Source organism: Molossus molossus, unplaced genomic scaffold, assembly GCF_014108415.1.
Source record: "Molossus molossus isolate mMolMol1 unplaced genomic scaffold, mMolMol1.p scaffold_m16_p_3, whole genome shotgun sequence".
NCBI classification, from domain to species: Eukaryota; Metazoa; Chordata; class Mammalia; order Chiroptera; family Molossidae; genus Molossus; species Molossus molossus.
The window spans coordinates 107,892,964-107,909,919 of NW_023425366.1; the positions used below are offsets into that span (position 1 = coordinate 107,892,964).

Sequence of the window (16,956 nt, forward strand, 5' to 3'; positions counted from 1 at the left end):
ACTGCGTTTTATATGAACATAAGTTTTTACTTCTCTTGGGTAAACACCTAGGAGTGGGATGACTAGGTTGCATGGCAAGTCTATGTTTGACTTAATAAGCAGTTGCCAAACTGATTTCCAAAGTGACTATACCACCAGCAAGATATGCACATTCGCTAGTATTCAGTCTTCTTATTGTCAATTGTTTTTCTTTCAGCCATTCTGGTGGGTTGATAGACTTTTCTACTATAAACAGTGCTACAATGAATACTCTTACACACATAGCCTTCAAAACTAGGAGGGACTGTATCTGTAAGGTATAGTCTTAAAACTAGAATTGGTGAATCAAAGGGTGTGAAAGGTTGATTAGGAATTGTCAAACAGCCTTCTGAGAAGGTGGAGCCAATTTACTCACCTACCAGTTAGGTATGTAATGCATGTTTCCCCACATCCTCACCAACGCAGTGTATTACCCAATTTCAGTACATGTTTTTAAATGCAACTGTACTTTAGATGATTGCTGTGTGAGTATCTACCTCATAGAATTGTTGGTGAGGACTTAAGTACAGCCTTAAGAGCAGTGCCTGCCACAGAGAGTGGCAATGGCTGTTAATTATTGTAGGAAGGCTACTACTGATCAATCAATTCTGTTTTTTGTTTGTTTTGTTTTGTTTTTTATCCTCACCCGAGAACATTTTTTTTTTTTTTTCATTTTTTGTTCAGAGAGAGTGGGAGGGAGAGAGGAAGAGAGAGTGGGAGGGTGAGAGAGGAAGAGAGAGAGAGAAACATTGTCATGAAAGGGACACATCGAGTGGCTGTCACCCGCACGACCAACCAGGGCCGGGGACAAACTGCAACCAAGGTATGCGCCCTTAGCGGGAACCGAACCCAGGTCTCTCTGGACCGCAGGCCGACACTCTTAACCGCTGAGCCAAACTGGCCAGGGCAATCAATTCTGTTTTTATTTGCCTCTCTCTCTGAGTGTATCATCATTGTACTCAGGAGTGCTTTTCTCTGAAGAGCTCAAACATTCTACTTATGGAATGTAGTTAATCATACATCTCTTCAGATGCTGGCCAGGGATTTGGGCATTACAGGACAGGGAAGTGTAACAGGATAGGACCTTTCTAAGGTAACAGATCTGTGTCCCAGGTCAAAATTAATCTACTTTGGACCAGAAATGAATTCCTCTAGGTTACAATGGCTTTCAAACTTTTTGAGTGCTACTCACTTTAAGAAATATACCGGGAACCAGAATACACACATATATACCCCAAATAAAAGTTTCAACAACAAAAAATCCTTCTGTTTTCTATTTATTCCATTCCATTTCATTGAAAATACTCTCATTGAGATCCACTAATAGATTTCGAAAGCTAATATTGGGTTAAGACCAGCAGTTTAAAGGGCACTGTTCTAGGATCGAGGTCATAGTTATTGGCCTTCTTGGCAATACAACTGGAATCACAGACCCTCACACTCAGTTTTGGGTACATTGTCACCATGTTCCTTTTTCTTCATTTCCTTGGGATGCTAGAGTTTATTCGTTCATCAATTATTTTCACAAATAGCTCTTGGATTCCTTATGTATTGTCCAGTCGTATTAAGTATCAGTGGTAGAGAACAGGCTTTGAAGAGCAAGAGGCCTGGATTCAAATCTCACCTCCCTCATTTGCTGGTGATTCTGGTGAAGTCTCTTCAGTCATCAAAGACTCAGTTTTCTCCTCTGTAAATTGGGAGTAATAAGAGAAAAATCGATGAACTAATGTGTATAAAGCATTTAGTACAGTGTCTGGCTCATAGTAAATACTTAATACAGTGGTTCTCAAGGTGTGATCCCCAGACCAGCAGCATCAGCGCCATCTGGAACTTGTTAGAAATGCAATTCTTGGACCTCACCCCGGATTTACTGAATCAGAATTTACTGCAGGGTTATCTGTTTTAACAAGTCTTCCAGCCCTGGCCGGTTTGGCTCAGGGGTTGGAGTGTCCGCCTGCAGTACCCGGGTTCGGTTCCCGTTAAGGGCAAGTACCTCGGTTGCAGTTTGTCCCCGGCCCAGGTTGGTCGTGCAGGTGGCAGCCACTCGATGTGTCCCTTCACATTGATGTTTCTCTCTCTCTTCCTCTCTCTCCCTCCCGCTCTATCTGAACAAAAAATGGAAAAATGTCCTCGGGTGAGGATTAAAAAAAAAACAAAAAAAAAAAACAAGTCTTCCAGATGCTTCTGAAGCATGCTCACGCTTGAGACTCTCAGGCTTAATACATGGAGACTATTAACAATACTTGAGGCTGCCCAGAGCAGTGGGCAGATCATAAAAGGCTTACTGGGCTCAAGTTAAGCACTAAGGTGCCAGTCGCACCCACAGGTAAGGTCTCCAACCTGCCTCAGTCCCCGCTCCCCTCCCCTCCCCCCTCCGCTGAGCCCACCGAGAGCTCGGGCGATTATTAGGGGGAATCTCCAGTCACCACCCACGCAACCACGGACAGCGTAAACTGAGAGAGGCGGGGGGGCTGGGAGCGGCGAGAGCGGCGCGTTTATTGGCTACAGACCACGCCGCGGAGCGCAGTGGGGCGGGGCTGCGCGTGCGCACGGCTGAGGCGCGCCCCTGGCGGCCGTTAAAAATGGCGACTGTCACCGAGCTGAAAGCTGGTGAGTGGGAGTGGGGGGCTCGCCAGGTGGAATGCATCTGGTCTGCAGCCTGAGACAAGGATGGGACGGAAGGAGGGCGCGCGGAGCAGGAGTCAGCCTTTCCGGGTGGTCGCTCCGCGGCGCCAGGGCCTGCGGAGCCGGCTGATGTGGTGGTGGCCGCTGCGCCAGGGCCCTGGAGGGAACGGGTTGCACGGGGCAGTTTTTAAACCGGCTTTGAGTTGGAGCAGGAGTCGCGGAGTCTGCAGGTACCTGAGAGCTCTACAGTCCTGCACCTTGGGCCTCTGGTGCATTTTTCTGGACCCCGCCTGGAGCCGAGGCCTTGACCTGCGCCTTTCACGCGGGGCTGATGTTTACAGTGTCCACAGCCGTTCTTGGTGTTGGGCGCAACCCTAAGCCATTTGGGTGGTTGTCTCACTGCATCCTTACAACCTGGGAGGTGGGTCCCGAGTTTCCATCGGGGAAAACTGGAGGTAGAAAGTTGCCTGGCCTGGCCATTCGCCTGTCTTTTTTGGAAAAGTACCAGAAAGGTGAGAGTCCTTAAGCTGATAACATTTCGACACCGTGTTAGTTTTGACACAGATGCCCAGACAGGTAGTAGTAATAATTATAGTTATCAGCGATTGAGCTTTATATGCCAGGCGCCGCCCAGCCCCTGTGTTAGCTAATGGAGTCCGTGTAACAGCCCTATGCCCATTTCAGAGATGTGGAAGTTGAGGTGCTGAGGGGTGAAAGAGGCCGCGTGTGAGAGCTAGATAATGCTGCACTAGAGCTCAAGTCTTAATTACTGAGTGATTAATTTTTAAAAAAAGTTTTCAGGGAATGAGGGGCCTAAGTCAGTCATTCTTAGAGATTTGGCTGGGAGGGATTGAATCTCTTTGAGATGAGTCAGTACCATTGATACAAATGTATATTTGTGGCACTGGGCTGGTGAACAATCATATAAAAGGCATACCTTTACCTGAACAGGCTTCACGTAAATCAGTGAACCCTCCCCCTAGGAAACACGTCACACACAGTATTGCATACGCCTTTAGAGGACTGATACTTAGGCATATAAGCCAGGTTGAGAACCCCTTTCTGAAGAAGTTGTTATGGTACAGTGTTTTAAGCATAATAATAGAGGAAAGGGCAAACTATTATGGAACCCTAGAAGAACTTTGGGGATTAGGGACATCCTACACAGGTGTAGGGAGCCCTGTATGTTTTCTCTTTATTCCCCAGTTCCGAATGTGCTTTGTGTTCAAGAGAAACTCAGTGAAAAATGTGTTTGCCAATAACTTATGTTTTGTGAGATTTTACCTTTTTTAAAGCACTTTCACATTTTTCCACCTCACTTGGTTCTGTCTGTGAGAGATAGAGCTCATGTTGGAAAAGGCAACTGAGGCATGAGTTGGGGATCTACCACTGGGGTGGTGATGAGATGTACTAAGTTAACTCCAACTTCATTCATTTCTCTGCTGAGTTTGAAGCTGTGCTGTGTGCAAATACAGAGTAATTGGGACAATATCCTTGCCAGTGGAAAAAAATCTTTCCATTTAATTTCCAAAGATGGAATTAGAGAACAGGGGTTCAGTTATGATCCCAAGAATACCATAAGGCTGTACCTTCCTTTTATGGGCCTGTTACAACGTCTGATTTGGTGATAACTATATGTACTTACATACTTGCAAAAAGTTTGAGGGGATGATTTTAAAATAAGGGGTAAGAAAGGTTAAAGTCTCGTCTAGAATGTATCTCTTTAATCATATGACCAGGTTTTTGTTGTTACTTATCAAAGCTTAAAACATATTTATGTTCCTGGGCTCCCTTTATGAATTTTCATTACTGTATACTTATTTGGTGCCTTTGACAGGGTACAGTCCAGTATTAAACTATATTTAGTATACCCAGTAGTATACAGCACTATATTATAACGCACCCAGGTAGTATTTATTGAGCTCATACTTTGTACTAGGCACTGTGTGTTGATTCCGTGGAGTTGTTATTTAGCCATTAGGGACAATTTGAAAAAAGAAGGTTCCAGACCTGTAAGTGATGGTGCCAATTCAGCCCCATGCCTTTACTACCCATACTAATATTTATAGCTAAATCTCATTATCACAACTACTTATATTTGCCATAATCAAGAAGTTAGGTTACACTGAGCATATATACCCCTGATTTCTTAGATGGCAGTGATATACTCTGTTAGATTTCTGAGTAGGCTTAACGGTCCAAAATCCTTTTGTTTTAAGGAATTCATTCATAATTGTCTTTAAAAAACCAAACCAAACCAAAACACAAAACCCACCTTTTCATTTAGAATGGGCCATTCCCAAAGATTTCTGGGTATCAGACGTTTTTATTACAAAAGACAGAACATATTTCTTCCTTTTATGGAATGTACATGTGCTTTTTAATCATCTTTCCAGACCAGAGGTGCTTAGGGACACACACAACCTGTCTGTAGTGATAACCACTCTTGAAACTATATGAGACCACGGGATTAAGCTCAGGTCCCCATATGCTAACTATAGTTCTTTCTCCCCTTTTTTCCTCAATAATGTGTATCAGACTATAGACTGTGTCAGTGACAATGTTAGAAGGATAAACTTGATTTTGCTTAAATACATGAAAATAGTGAGTCATTGCAATTTGGGAACTTTTTTATTACAAACATGGCTTGTGGTAACTAATGTGATCGTTGTTCAGTTCATCACAGTGTTTAGATTTAAAGCTACTGTTCATTTGCCTCTTAAACCATTTTCTTTAAGCCTAAGAATGACAAAATTTATTCTATGATTGAAGGATTAATCTTTTCTATTTAACAGTTTTAAAGGACACCTTGGAAAAAAGGGGAGTCTTAGGGCATTTAAAAGCGAGAATTCGAGCCGAAGTTTTCAATGCCCTAGATGATGTAAGTGAACCCCGACCAACGTTGTCTCATGAAAATCTTCTTATTAATGAATTAATTCGGGAGTATTTGGAATTCAACAAATATAAATATACAGCATCTGTCCTCATAGCAGGTAAGAGGTTATTTTTTTGTCACCTGAGACAAAATCTGCTTCTTCCTTTCCATCAATTCTAAGAAAGTATTTAGCCTGGAAATCTAATTCCATTATGAAACAGTGTCATCTGAGTGACTGGGACATAAATCACGTGGGCTCTTTCCATACCTTGAACAAGCTTTCATGAAGCTTGTATTATAGGGGAAAATATAGAACTAAAATAAGCCCTTATACTAGTTGCATACTTTTAAAAATCACATATAATTGTTTATGCTGAGAATAAACAGTTATTTATATTTTATCTTGTTACTGCCATGCCAGTCTTTTTTCTATGGATATGCTTTAAAAATAACACATATTTAATACATATTCTTCATTTAAAAATATACAACATTGGAGATAAAGCCTCAAAATATTACTACTATGTATGGTTAGGGATGTATACAAATGTATGTAAAAGCATAGTATTTAATTTAAAAAGGATTAGGATGGTAAACTCCAAATTCATTCTAGTGATAAAAGGGAGAAAAATGGTATTGGGGGAGGAGGTGGGCAGTTAAAGATAAATTTACGTTATCTGTTAAATTTTATTTCCTAAGAAAGAATGTAAAAAAACTAGAAGGATAGCCCTGGCCGATTTGGCTCAGCAGTTAGAGCGTCAGCCTGCGGTCTAGAGAGACCTGGGTTCGGTTCCCGCTAAGGGCATGTATCTCGGTTGCAGTTTGTCCCTGGCCCTGGTTGGGTCGTGCGGGTGGCAGCCACTCGATGTGTACCTTTCACATCGATGTTTCTCTCTCTCTCTCCCACTCTATCTGAACAAAAAAATGAAAAAATGTCCTCGGGTGAGGATTAAAAAAAAGAAACTAGAAGGATATATGCAATAGTCAGGATTGGCATTACTTCTGGGCCAGGTGGAGAAATGAGATTAGGAGGGTGATTAAAAAAGCACCTTGAGTATACAGGGTGGGGCAAAAGTAGGTTTACAGTTGTGAATATGAGAAAGTTTATTCTTGTATTGTTATTAATTATTATATTATTTCCCATATGAACAACTGTAAACCCACTTTTGTCCCACTCTGTGCATCCTTTGATTCCCTTAAGGTTTAATCTGTTTTAAAAGAATTTCATGTCTTAGATATGTGCCTCATCAAAGAATAGAGATAATGAAATAGAGTTTGGAAGAGAAAATGAATTCTTTGTGATACCAGAACTTTCCATTATAGATCTTTAATTTAATAGTAAGCACATATCTTAACTGAATAAAGACATTATTTTTTTTAATCCTTACCCGAGGATGTTTTTATGTTAATCCTCAGTCTGTGCTGGAGGGAGAGAGGGAGGAAGAGAGAAAGAGAGAAACATCGATGTGAGAGGGACACATCATTTGGTTGCCACCCGCACAGCCCCAACTGGGGCTGGAGATGAATCGCAACCGAGGTATGTGCCCTTGGGCAGAATCGAACCCGGGACTCTGGTCCGCGGGCAATGCTCTTACCGCTGAGCCATACTGGCCAGGGCAAGACATGCCTTTTATTGATTTAAGGAACTTTAATATCAGTATCTCCACTTTCCTCCATTATAGATGACTGTATAATACCATTAATATTCAGAAAAGAAGAAAGTTATGAAAATAGTATTAATTAGGTGTCTTGGACTTGAGCTTCCCTAGAATGAAATATAGTGACAATAGTCACATTTCATATTAGATGCTTTGGCTTTTTTTTTTTTTTTAACTGAGGTATAAGTAGCATACAATATATTTTGCTTTTTTTAGTATAAAGTTCTATGGATTTTGCCAAGTGCATACAGTTGTGTAACTACCACCAGTCATAATATAGAACGTTTCCATCCCTCCTAAAACTTTTCTGTGCCACTTTGTAGTCAGCTTCTTTGCCTGTCCCATACCCTAGCAACCACTAATCTGTTATCTGTACCTATCATTTGCCTTCTTCAGAATGTCCTATAAATGGAACCATATAGGATATAGACTTTTAAGTCGGCTCTCCTTCACTTAGCATAATGCCCTTGAGATTCAGCCATGTTGATTTTTTTCTCCCCTGAATAGCATTCCATTGTGTCAGTTGATGGACATTTGGGTTGCTTCTAGTTTGGGCAGTTATGAATTAAGCTGTCATAAACATTCACCAGAGGTCTTTGTGTGAACATGTTTTTTAAAAAATATTTTTATTGATTTTTAGAGAAGAGGAAGGAAGAGAGAGGGAGAAAAACATATGTGTGAGAGGGAAATATTGCTGCCTCCTGCACACCCCCTACTGGGGACTCTAACGTGAAACGGGCATGTGCCCTGACCAGAATCGAACCACTTGGTGTTTGGGATGCTACCCAACCAGCTGAGCCACATGAGCCAAGGCAGTGTGAACAGTGATTTAATTTCTCTTGGGAAAAGCTAAGAGTGGGATTGCTGCAGTGTGGTGTAAGTATATGCTTACCTGGATGAGAAACTGCTCAACTCTATTTCAAAGTGGCAGTATCATTTTTGCTCTCCTACCAGCAAGTATGAGATTTCCAGTTGCCCTTGCTAGCATTTAATATTTGGGTTAATTTTATTTTTAGAATTATTGCCACCAAATGGATATTGGTACTGTCAAATGTTGAATTCACAGGTTTCTCAGAAGCAGACTTCTAAAGCCTAGTATTGTAGTTTAAATGAAGAAATAGTATTTTCTAAACCAAAAATTAGATTAAAAGTGAATTTGTCTTTTTCTGCTTGGCTTGTTTCACTTAAGACAAATACCACATGATCTCACTTATATATATGGAATATAATGAATATAACAGTCTGAGGAATAGGGTAGACCCAGAAACACGGAAGTAGGGTACAGACTGACAACCCTCAGAAGAGGGGGAGGTGGGGGTGGGAAGAGATAAACCACAGAACTTATATGCATGTATGCATGACCAATGGACATGGACAACAAAGCCGGGGACTGGGCAGGGGGGGATGGGAAGGAGGGTGTCAATGGGGTAAAAAAGGAGAAACATCTGTAACAAAAATAAAATTAAATAAAAAAATAAATAAAAAATTTTTAAAAAGTGAATTTGTATTAAACTGTATTGTTATATATTTAACAAGATTATTTTGAAAGTCATAAATCATAAGTTGGATCTGCCATCGTCATTTTCCTAAATCTAAAAAATGTGTATACCTAGTCATTGTGTTTCTTATCAAAATTGTATTTTCTTTTTAGATTAATAAAGAGTCAATGTTTTTATGATCCCCCCCCCCCCAGAATCTGGTCAACCTGTAGTTCCATTGGACAGGCAATTTCTCATCCGGGAACTAAATGCATTTGAAGAATCAAAGGATAATACAATGTAAGAACTTATTTTTAAAATAAGGTTTCAGATATTGTTGTACTGGAATCACAGTCTCATAGTGGTGGTTTTATTTCATTTTAATCCAGCAGGTATTTATTTGGGTCTGGTGTGTGTCTAGCACTGCACCAAATCCAAGGTATGCACCAGTAAGCAGGTCAGATGAGGTCTCTGCTCTCTGGAGCTAAAATTCCCCTGGTTTCAGAGGACTGAACAGCCCTGCCTCTTTCTAAGGGGCAGTCCTCTGGCTTCTTGATCCATCCTTTTTTTCTTCTGATGCTTTTGCTCTATCAATTTTTCTTTCTCAGATTTAACTCTTCCTCCCCTTTGCTTCCTTCACGTCAACTTAGGAATGTACTCAGATCTCCCCTCTCCAAAAAATTATATCCACTTCCAACCCCAAGCTATTGCATAATCTCCTTTTTACCACTGAACTTAGTGAAAATCAACCCTCTGCTTTTATTTTATTACCCTCTCTGTGATCTTTCCTGCATCTTAAATTCTCCCCACACCATTTACAAAAAACTTGCTCTTAAAAAGAGTAACCACTTTCTAGTAGTTTCTTAGTTCTTTCCCTACTTAAGTGTTTCTTAAACTTTTCCCAGAGGATCCTGAACGGCAAAAAAAAGTTTTACATAGGCACCTGGGAACATAGCTCAAGGCAGTCTTTTCCTAGCAAGAAATTTCTCTTAAGTCTTATGTTTTCTCTTTTAAAAAAAATCATTTAATATTTTCATTCTACTTTATAGTGTAATTGTTTTACTATAAAAATGTTTTAAACAACATATAAATTAAATTGAACTCTCCCACAGATTTTTGTAGGAAATTGTTCCAGGATCATATGCCACCTTTATCCTGTAGTTTGTAGGTCTCCAGTTTGAGAAGCTCAGTTCTACTTGAGTTTCTGCAGCATTTTGTAATATTGATTTCACTCTTCCTTAAAACATATTTGGTCATTTGTCTTTTGTGACCCTTTACTGTCTTGATTTTCCTGTCTTCCTAATGGTGTTCTCAGTGTCTTTATTGGCTCCTTTGGGGTTCCTTTAAATTGTGGGCACTCCCCAAGTTTTGTCCTTTTCTTCTTGTCCTCCTGCCCACTTTTGTAAGTATTCTTGAGTCTTTAATGATATCTCCATGCTGATGACTCACGCGATGAAGTCACAGTGCTGTATTGACCTAGTCTGTGAAGTTGCAGAGTGCTCTTAAACATCTTACTGAACTCATTACGAGTGAGTTTAGCCCACACTCAAGGGGGGGCAAAGGCACCACCTGTAGAAGGGAAAGGGATGTCATAATTTAAACCATCACACCAGCTAATAAGTAAATATATATCAAAAAAACCCAATCCATTAAATTGTGTTTTCAATTGTGAGATTGGAAAAGAAAGGCAACACTTCTGTTGTACCTCTCTTTATTGTCAGCAGAGCAGCTTCTGTTTGCACGCGGGCACTAATATGCATCCCAGGCAGCGCATTATAAGGAAAAGAGTAAGGGACTTGGGGTTCAAGTATAACAGGTTTACTTAGTAGCTGTGGGATTTCTAGCAAATTTTTTTTGAGCTGTGGTTTTTCTCATTTACAAGTTGAGGGTGATGATTATGACATCACAAGGTGAAGATAAACTTAATAGAGGCAAAAATGTTTTATAAACTGTAAAGTAGCTTTTTAAATATTAGTTTTTATTCAACTCCTATATAGCTAACATTTACATACCGTTTCATATGTGCTAGGCACAGTTCTAAATATTTGACATTTATTTGGTCCATAATAGCCCTATGAGGTAGGGTCTACACTTACCTTCATTTATAGAGGAGGAAACATTTATGAGGCTGGGGACATTAAGAATTTTGCTGAGGTCAAGTAGCAAAGCCAGGATTTGAAACCAGGCAGTGTGTCTCTTGGGATAAGACCTTGTCTAGGCAAAGATTTATTAATGTGATAAGTGTTTATTGAATACCTGTTGTATATCAGAGAACATTAGGTACTGAGAAATTTTACTAGACTTTGGAATTTAAAAGCCAAATTCCTGTGTATTGATTGAAACTGTCTTTCAGCTTAGATGAGACTTAACATTTTTTCTCTGGGTTTTAACATTGTCTTTAGAGTTAAAATAGTACTTTTAAATTTAAAAAAGCATGAACAGCCCTGGCTGGTTTGGCTCAGCAGTAGAGCATCGGTCAGTGGACCAATGAGTCACTGGTTCCATTCTGGCCAAGGACACCTATCTCGGTTGTGGTTAGTCCCAACCCTGGTTGGGGTCGTACGAGAGCCAGTCGATGTGTCCCTCTCATGGTGATATTTCTCTCTCTCCCTCCCACTCTGAAGATAAACAGAAAAATATCCTTGGGTGAGGATTAAAAAAAAAGCATGAACAGTTTGCAATTTGTATAACTATGCAACTTTTTAAAAATATATTTTGCTTTTATTGATTTTAGAGAGAGAGAGGAAGGGAGAAGGAGAGAGAGATAGAAACATCGATGAGAGAGAACATCAATTGGCTATCTCTGCATGCCCCCCACTGGGGATTGGGCCCTCAACCTGGGCACGTGCCCTGACTGAGAATCTAGTATGCAACTTTTTTTTTTAAAGTTTAGTGAATTACTTGGCTATTTTGGTGTCAGAGGCTACCTTTTAAAACACAGATATTTTAAGCTTTTCCTATTTGTGCAAATTTAATTGATTTTGGTTTTCTTCCTGCTATAGACCTCTTTTATATGGGATTTTATCTCACTTCTTGAATGGAACTAAGGATGGCATCCAAAATACATTTCTGAAAGGATCTTCACTTCAACCTCCAAACCCAAATTCTGGTAGACAACCTAGTGGAAGAGAGCAGATGGGTATGAATTTTCTGAGATTTATCATTTAGCTGTTAGCAAGTATATTTTCTCCTTATATATATTTTTATCTTTGGAATAGTTTTTCCAAGCTTTTGAGTCGTAGTTTTATTCCACTTATATCTAATGTAGTTTTAACCTGGTGCTATTTATCTTCCCAAAAAACAGAATGCTTTTTGGAAAGAGAATCTTGCAGAGAAGCAGGGGAAATAACTGGACAAAAATTTTAGGTATAATTTCTACACAGAAATATTGAAAAACCTGAATTTCACATAAATTTGTACTTTCTGGAGCAGCTTAGTCCTTAGCATACTGAATAACTTTTTATCAAATCATCATGTTTTTTTCTCTCTAAGACTAAAAAGGCAAAATTGTTGAATACAGATAGAGAAATCACAGGTTTACGTGTCCTTTGCATTTTCAGGATACTTTCTGTGGTACAGTGGTAGGTATCTACAAATTTAAAAAATCTGCCCTGGTTGGTTTGGCTTAGTGTTTAGAGCATCAGCCCAAGGACCAGAGAGTTCCCGGTTTGGTTCCTGCTAAGGGCATGTACCTTGGTTGCATTTTGTTCTCAGCCCAGGTTGGGGTCGTGTGGGTGGCAGCCAGTTGATGTGTCTCTCTCACATCGATGTTTCTCTCTCTCTTCCTCCCTCTCTCCCTCCCGCACTATCTGAAGATGAATGCAAAAATGTCCTTGGGTAAGGATAAAAAGAAAGTTATAAGTAATAGAGTATTTCTTAACTGAGTTCTCCTGAGATGGCCTGTACCACAGTGGGCAGGGTGAGCTGGGAGGGGTGGAGAGAATGAGGGAGTGCATCAATTACTTTGGGTCCTTTCTGTATAAAGTGCCAGAGACATCAGAAAGTCGAGTTCAAGTCACTGAAGCTTTGGGTGCCTATTCTGTGGAAGACTCAGAAATAAGGATGACTGCTGAGCCAATAGAAGAACAGTCATTTTGCAAATTATTTTTCTTGATCATCAGAATTTTTCTTGGCCTCTTCATGCAATGACTTGCGAATTGTCGGCCAAATTTTCCATTATATAGCCTTGGCCGGTGTGGCTCAGTTGGTTGGAGTGTTCCCATGAACTGGAAGGTCGTGGGTTTGATTCCCAGTCAGGGCACGTGCCTGCGTTGTAGGTTTGATCCTGAATCAGGGCACATATGAGGGACAACCAGTCCTATGTCTCTCTCTTATATCATGTTTCTCTCTCTCTCTCCCCCCTCTCTAAAATCAATAAAAACAACTAACAAACTGCATTATGTTCTAGTAACACGTTTAAGCAGTCCATTTCCTTTCTCGACTCTAGCTTACTGTTCAAAGGATATATAAGTTCTATTTCACAACATTGACAAAGTTATGAAGATGTTTAAAAAATTATTCTTCAGCCCTGGCCAGTTTGGCTCAGCAGTTGAAGCGTCCACCTGCAGACCAGAGAGTCCCGGGTTCAGTTCCCGCTAAGGGCACGTACCAAAAAAAAAAAAAAATTATTATTCAGATTATAATACCTTCTTCACAAGCTCATCCAGCTGAAATATAAAACAGTAAACTTAAATTCTCTTTTATTTGAAAATAAGTCCAAAACATGCCAACAAGAAAGCACTTATTTTCATCAAAGCTTTCCAAGTGCTGAAAAAAGTAGAGGATGTATATAGACACACTTAGATTTGAAATCTAATCTATTCATTAGTGCCAATGATATTAATACTTGTCACATTGGAGGCAAAGTAGTATGTGTTTTTGGAGCTAAAATTGCATGTTTCTAACAACTTGTCTAAATTTGTATTTTTTCTCATCAAAATTATAAAAAAGATTTGTGTTTTATTTTTTTAGTTGTAAAATGTATTTGAGGAATTGGGGGTGGGGTTCACATTTTCTTAGGAATTTTGTGTGTGCATTGCATTTTTGTCCATAGGGTATTAAGTTTCTTAGGTTCTTTTAATCTAGAGCACTTCTGCCCTCTACCCTTTTCCCCCTATGACAAAAGAAACAGCAGAAGTGACCAGGGCCCCTTCTTCAGTAGGGCTGGAGCACAGTGGGTGGTTACAGGGGCTCTTGGCTCCTCTGAACTCTCAGGGAACTTTATTGTTTTATTTATGGCTGGAAAACTTTTTCTTGGATAGTTTTCTGATTTGGGTAGGAAAATGTAAATTGTGCTAGTTTTCTTCTTGCCACAAGAGGGTGCTGCTGGGAGGCATTTCTATTAGAAGAAATGCTTTTTTCCCTTCTTTTTGATAGAAGAGCTTTGACTTCTCTCAAAATGCTAATTAAACACCCAGTCCTTTCTTGTGAATTCTATTCCTTACATATAACATAAGAGAAGTTTGTAGCTACTTACCAGTGGGTTTACTCCAGGGGGTACTCTTTTCACTTAAAAAAGAATCAAGCCCTGGCTGATTTGGCTTAGCGGTTAGAGCGTCAGCCTGAGCATCAAAGGGTCTTGGGTTCAATTCCTGGTCAAGGGCTTGGACCTGGGTTACAGGTTCAATCCCTGGCCCTAGTCAGGGTCATGTGGGAGGCAATCAGTCAGTTTCTCCCTCTCTTCCCCCCTCCCAACTTCCTTCCACTCTCTCTAAAAATCAGTGGAAAAAATATCCTCAGGTGAAGATTAACAACAACAAAGAGCCCTGCCTGGTGTGGCTCCATTGGGCATTGTCCAGTGCACCAAAAGGTTGCTGGCTGGTTTCCTGGTCAGGGCTCTATCCCCGGGAGGGGGCGTGCAAGAGACAGCTGATCCATGTTCCACTTTCACACTGATGTTTCTCTTTCTCCCTCTCTCTCTCTCTCGCTAAAAATTGATTAAAAAAATATATTTTTAAAAGAATTGTTCTTATTTTTTAAAAAAATTAGGAAACTTTTGAATAATTAGAGTCCTAGTACAAAACATTTCTGATTTTTTTCAATAGTGTTTAAAAAGTTGTGTTTTTTATTGGCCTAAGCCACCTAAAGAACTCATATAATATTGAATATGTGACATCCTGAAATATATGTAGCTGTGTCTTGCCTACTGCTTATTTTAACTTGGGATAAGCATTGTCATTCATTTCTATTAATTTCAGATGACCACCTAAGAAAAGGGGAGAAAAATAATATTGAAGATCTTCATATTTCTCAAACCATGAAGAGATGACATTTCCATTTGGGGCATCTTTTATCTTAAAATTGTATGTATTAAATAACTTATTTATTTTCTTGTTGCCAAAATGCATCACTAATATTTGTACTTTGTAGAAATTTGAGTTGCTGCAAAACAAGTCTTTCATGCTTTACTGCATTTGTGAATAAAAGCTAACTCTGTCATCTAGCTTATTGGATTTGACTTGAAAGAAAATGTATTGTTTTTAGGAAGTTAAATTTTAAAGGTCCTTAGATTTGTGAGAAATGAAAGGGCTTTGTACTACCTTATGCAATCTTCTAAAAAAATTAATCCAGGTCTTCATAGTCATATCATCTGCTCTTTAGCATGGTATATTCATTCACTGCCCTTCAGGCTGGAATTTATGTGGGTTTGTAGAAAAATTCATCATTTTTTTTTTTAAGAACTAAGCCAGAAAAAAACTAATTTCTATAAAGTTTGAATTTTTGATTAGCTATTTTTCAGATAACCGCTTGTAATTAGATTAAAATATCTAAATTACTGTCTAAAATTGAACTTTTAAACTAGGTAACAATGTACTTTTTCTTTCCTTAGATCATTTTGGCCTCTACTGGAAGATTTAATTAAAATGTAGAGGGGGGTCTAATTCTTTTAATTTTGCTGTAAGTAAAACAAAGAGTTTATTTTATTCCTTGAAGAATGTGGAATCAGCATGAAGAGACAGGCTTTAGGAGAATACCAGAAAGTACCTTTTAAGAGATGCCATTGTTTAATCTCCATGTGGCCTTCAGTTGCACAATTATAAGATGAGCCATGACAGGACCAACCCCTAGTTATTTGGGCTCTGAAAGTCTTATCAAATGTCTATTTTTGTTCTTGGGATAGAAAAATAGTAAGAGCTGTCATAATGCTATCTCTAAAATGCTGCTTTAATATTTATTAAGATATTTTTATAATGTGGAGTCTACAGACTGTTACAGTAGAGAGCACCTGGCTGGCAAAAGCCATAGACATACTCAGAACACAGCTGCCTGGGTGCTGTACACTGAAACATTCAGCTTAAACATTTTCCCTAGGGAAGTGATTAGGGCTGCAATGGGTAAAATTGGCCTTTGGAGATTATTGAATCTTTTGATTTTAGTTTTGGTGCTAGTTATTGTTTAGTCCTTACAGATTAACCAATAATTTTTATCTGGATGCACAGAATTATTAAAGAAACCCCCTTAAACCATATTTTACATGTCAAAGGATTTTTAAGAAGCCCTATTGGTGGACTAAAATTACATAAATAGATATAAAAATATTATAAGAGTTCACTTCCATTTTTAATATGAAATCTGTAGTATCTGATTATAATTGTGAGTTTTATTGCACGTGGGAATATAAATATCTGAATTTTTCTCAGAGGGCTTGGTTTACACACAAAGATGTTGGCTGTGGGCGCTAAGTTCACCTCAGGAATTGCAGTCCTGCAGCACTAGATTAAGAAAAAATGCTGGAGTTTAGCACTTTGGATACTGATGTGAAATTATCAAAATAGAAGCTGAACAGAATTGTCACATGTAGTCCATTGTGGTTTCATATGCATTATTCTGTAATTGTTTGTACCTGGGCAACTTTTATAGTTTTGATGTCTCATTTAATAAAAATAAATAAATAAAAAAACATTAACTCACTTTTGTGTGACTGTTCTGTGATCAGAGCTGTAGACCAGAACTTGGCGATGGCTCTCCGGGTCTTGCTTTGGGATCTCCAGCAGCCTGGTTGTTGGCGGGGATAGAGTAGGTTGAGGAGGGAACTTTCCCTGATGTATGTGTGTTCGGCATCAGCTGTCTCGTCTCTGAACAGTAACTCTTCATGGGTGTCAGTGGTCGGGGTTGGGGGTGTCCGTCTCTGGGGGGACAGTATAAAAAACGGTGGGGCCAGATACATGGTTTTGTTTAGTATTACATTTTTATGTTTGGGAAAGAAGAAAATACCTATTTCCAAACTACTATGAGATTTTTATGATGATCCACAAAGGATTTGGGGCTAAGAAAATCTGCTCTAGAAATTTATATACTCAGG

At 39.3% G+C, this 16,956-nt stretch overlaps 1 protein-coding gene across 2 annotated transcripts; it reads left to right on the forward strand.

Annotated features, from left to right (window-relative positions):
* Positions 1-2,588: 2,588 nt before the first annotated feature.
* On the forward strand, positions 2,589-16,513 carry CEP20 (centrosomal protein 20). Of its 2 annotated transcripts, none has more exons than XM_036279537.1 (6): positions 2,589-2,628; positions 5,439-5,636; positions 8,870-8,954; positions 11,657-11,793; positions 14,852-14,956; positions 15,484-16,513. In XM_036279537.1, exons 1-5 carry the CDS (start codon positions 2,601-2,603, stop codon positions 14,920-14,922), a joined length of 519 nt encoding a protein of 172 aa, XP_036135430.1. In that variant the 5' UTR covers positions 2,589-2,600; the 3' UTR covers positions 14,923-14,956; positions 15,484-16,513. The 2 variants fall into 2 exon arrangements, with proteins under 2 accessions (XP_036135430.1, XP_036135429.1); XM_036279536.1 differs by lacking the exon at positions 2,589-2,628 and adding an exon at positions 2,964-3,155.
* The last annotated feature ends 443 nt before the right edge of the window (positions 16,514-16,956 follow it).

Bases quoted from the DNA above. Each gene is read 5' to 3' on its own strand.
- CEP20 (XM_036279536.1), top strand. From the start codon at position 2,975: ATGTTTACAGTGTCCACAGCCGTTCTTGGTGTTGGGCGCAACCCTAAG. The intron at 8,955-11,656 runs GTAAGAACTTAT...TTCCTGCTATAG, and splicing joins GAATCAAAGGATAATACAAT to ACCTCTTTTATATGGGATTT. The intron at 11,794-14,851 runs GTATGAATTTTC...TATTAATTTCAG, and splicing joins TAGTGGAAGAGAGCAGATGG to ATGACCACCTAAGAAAAGGG.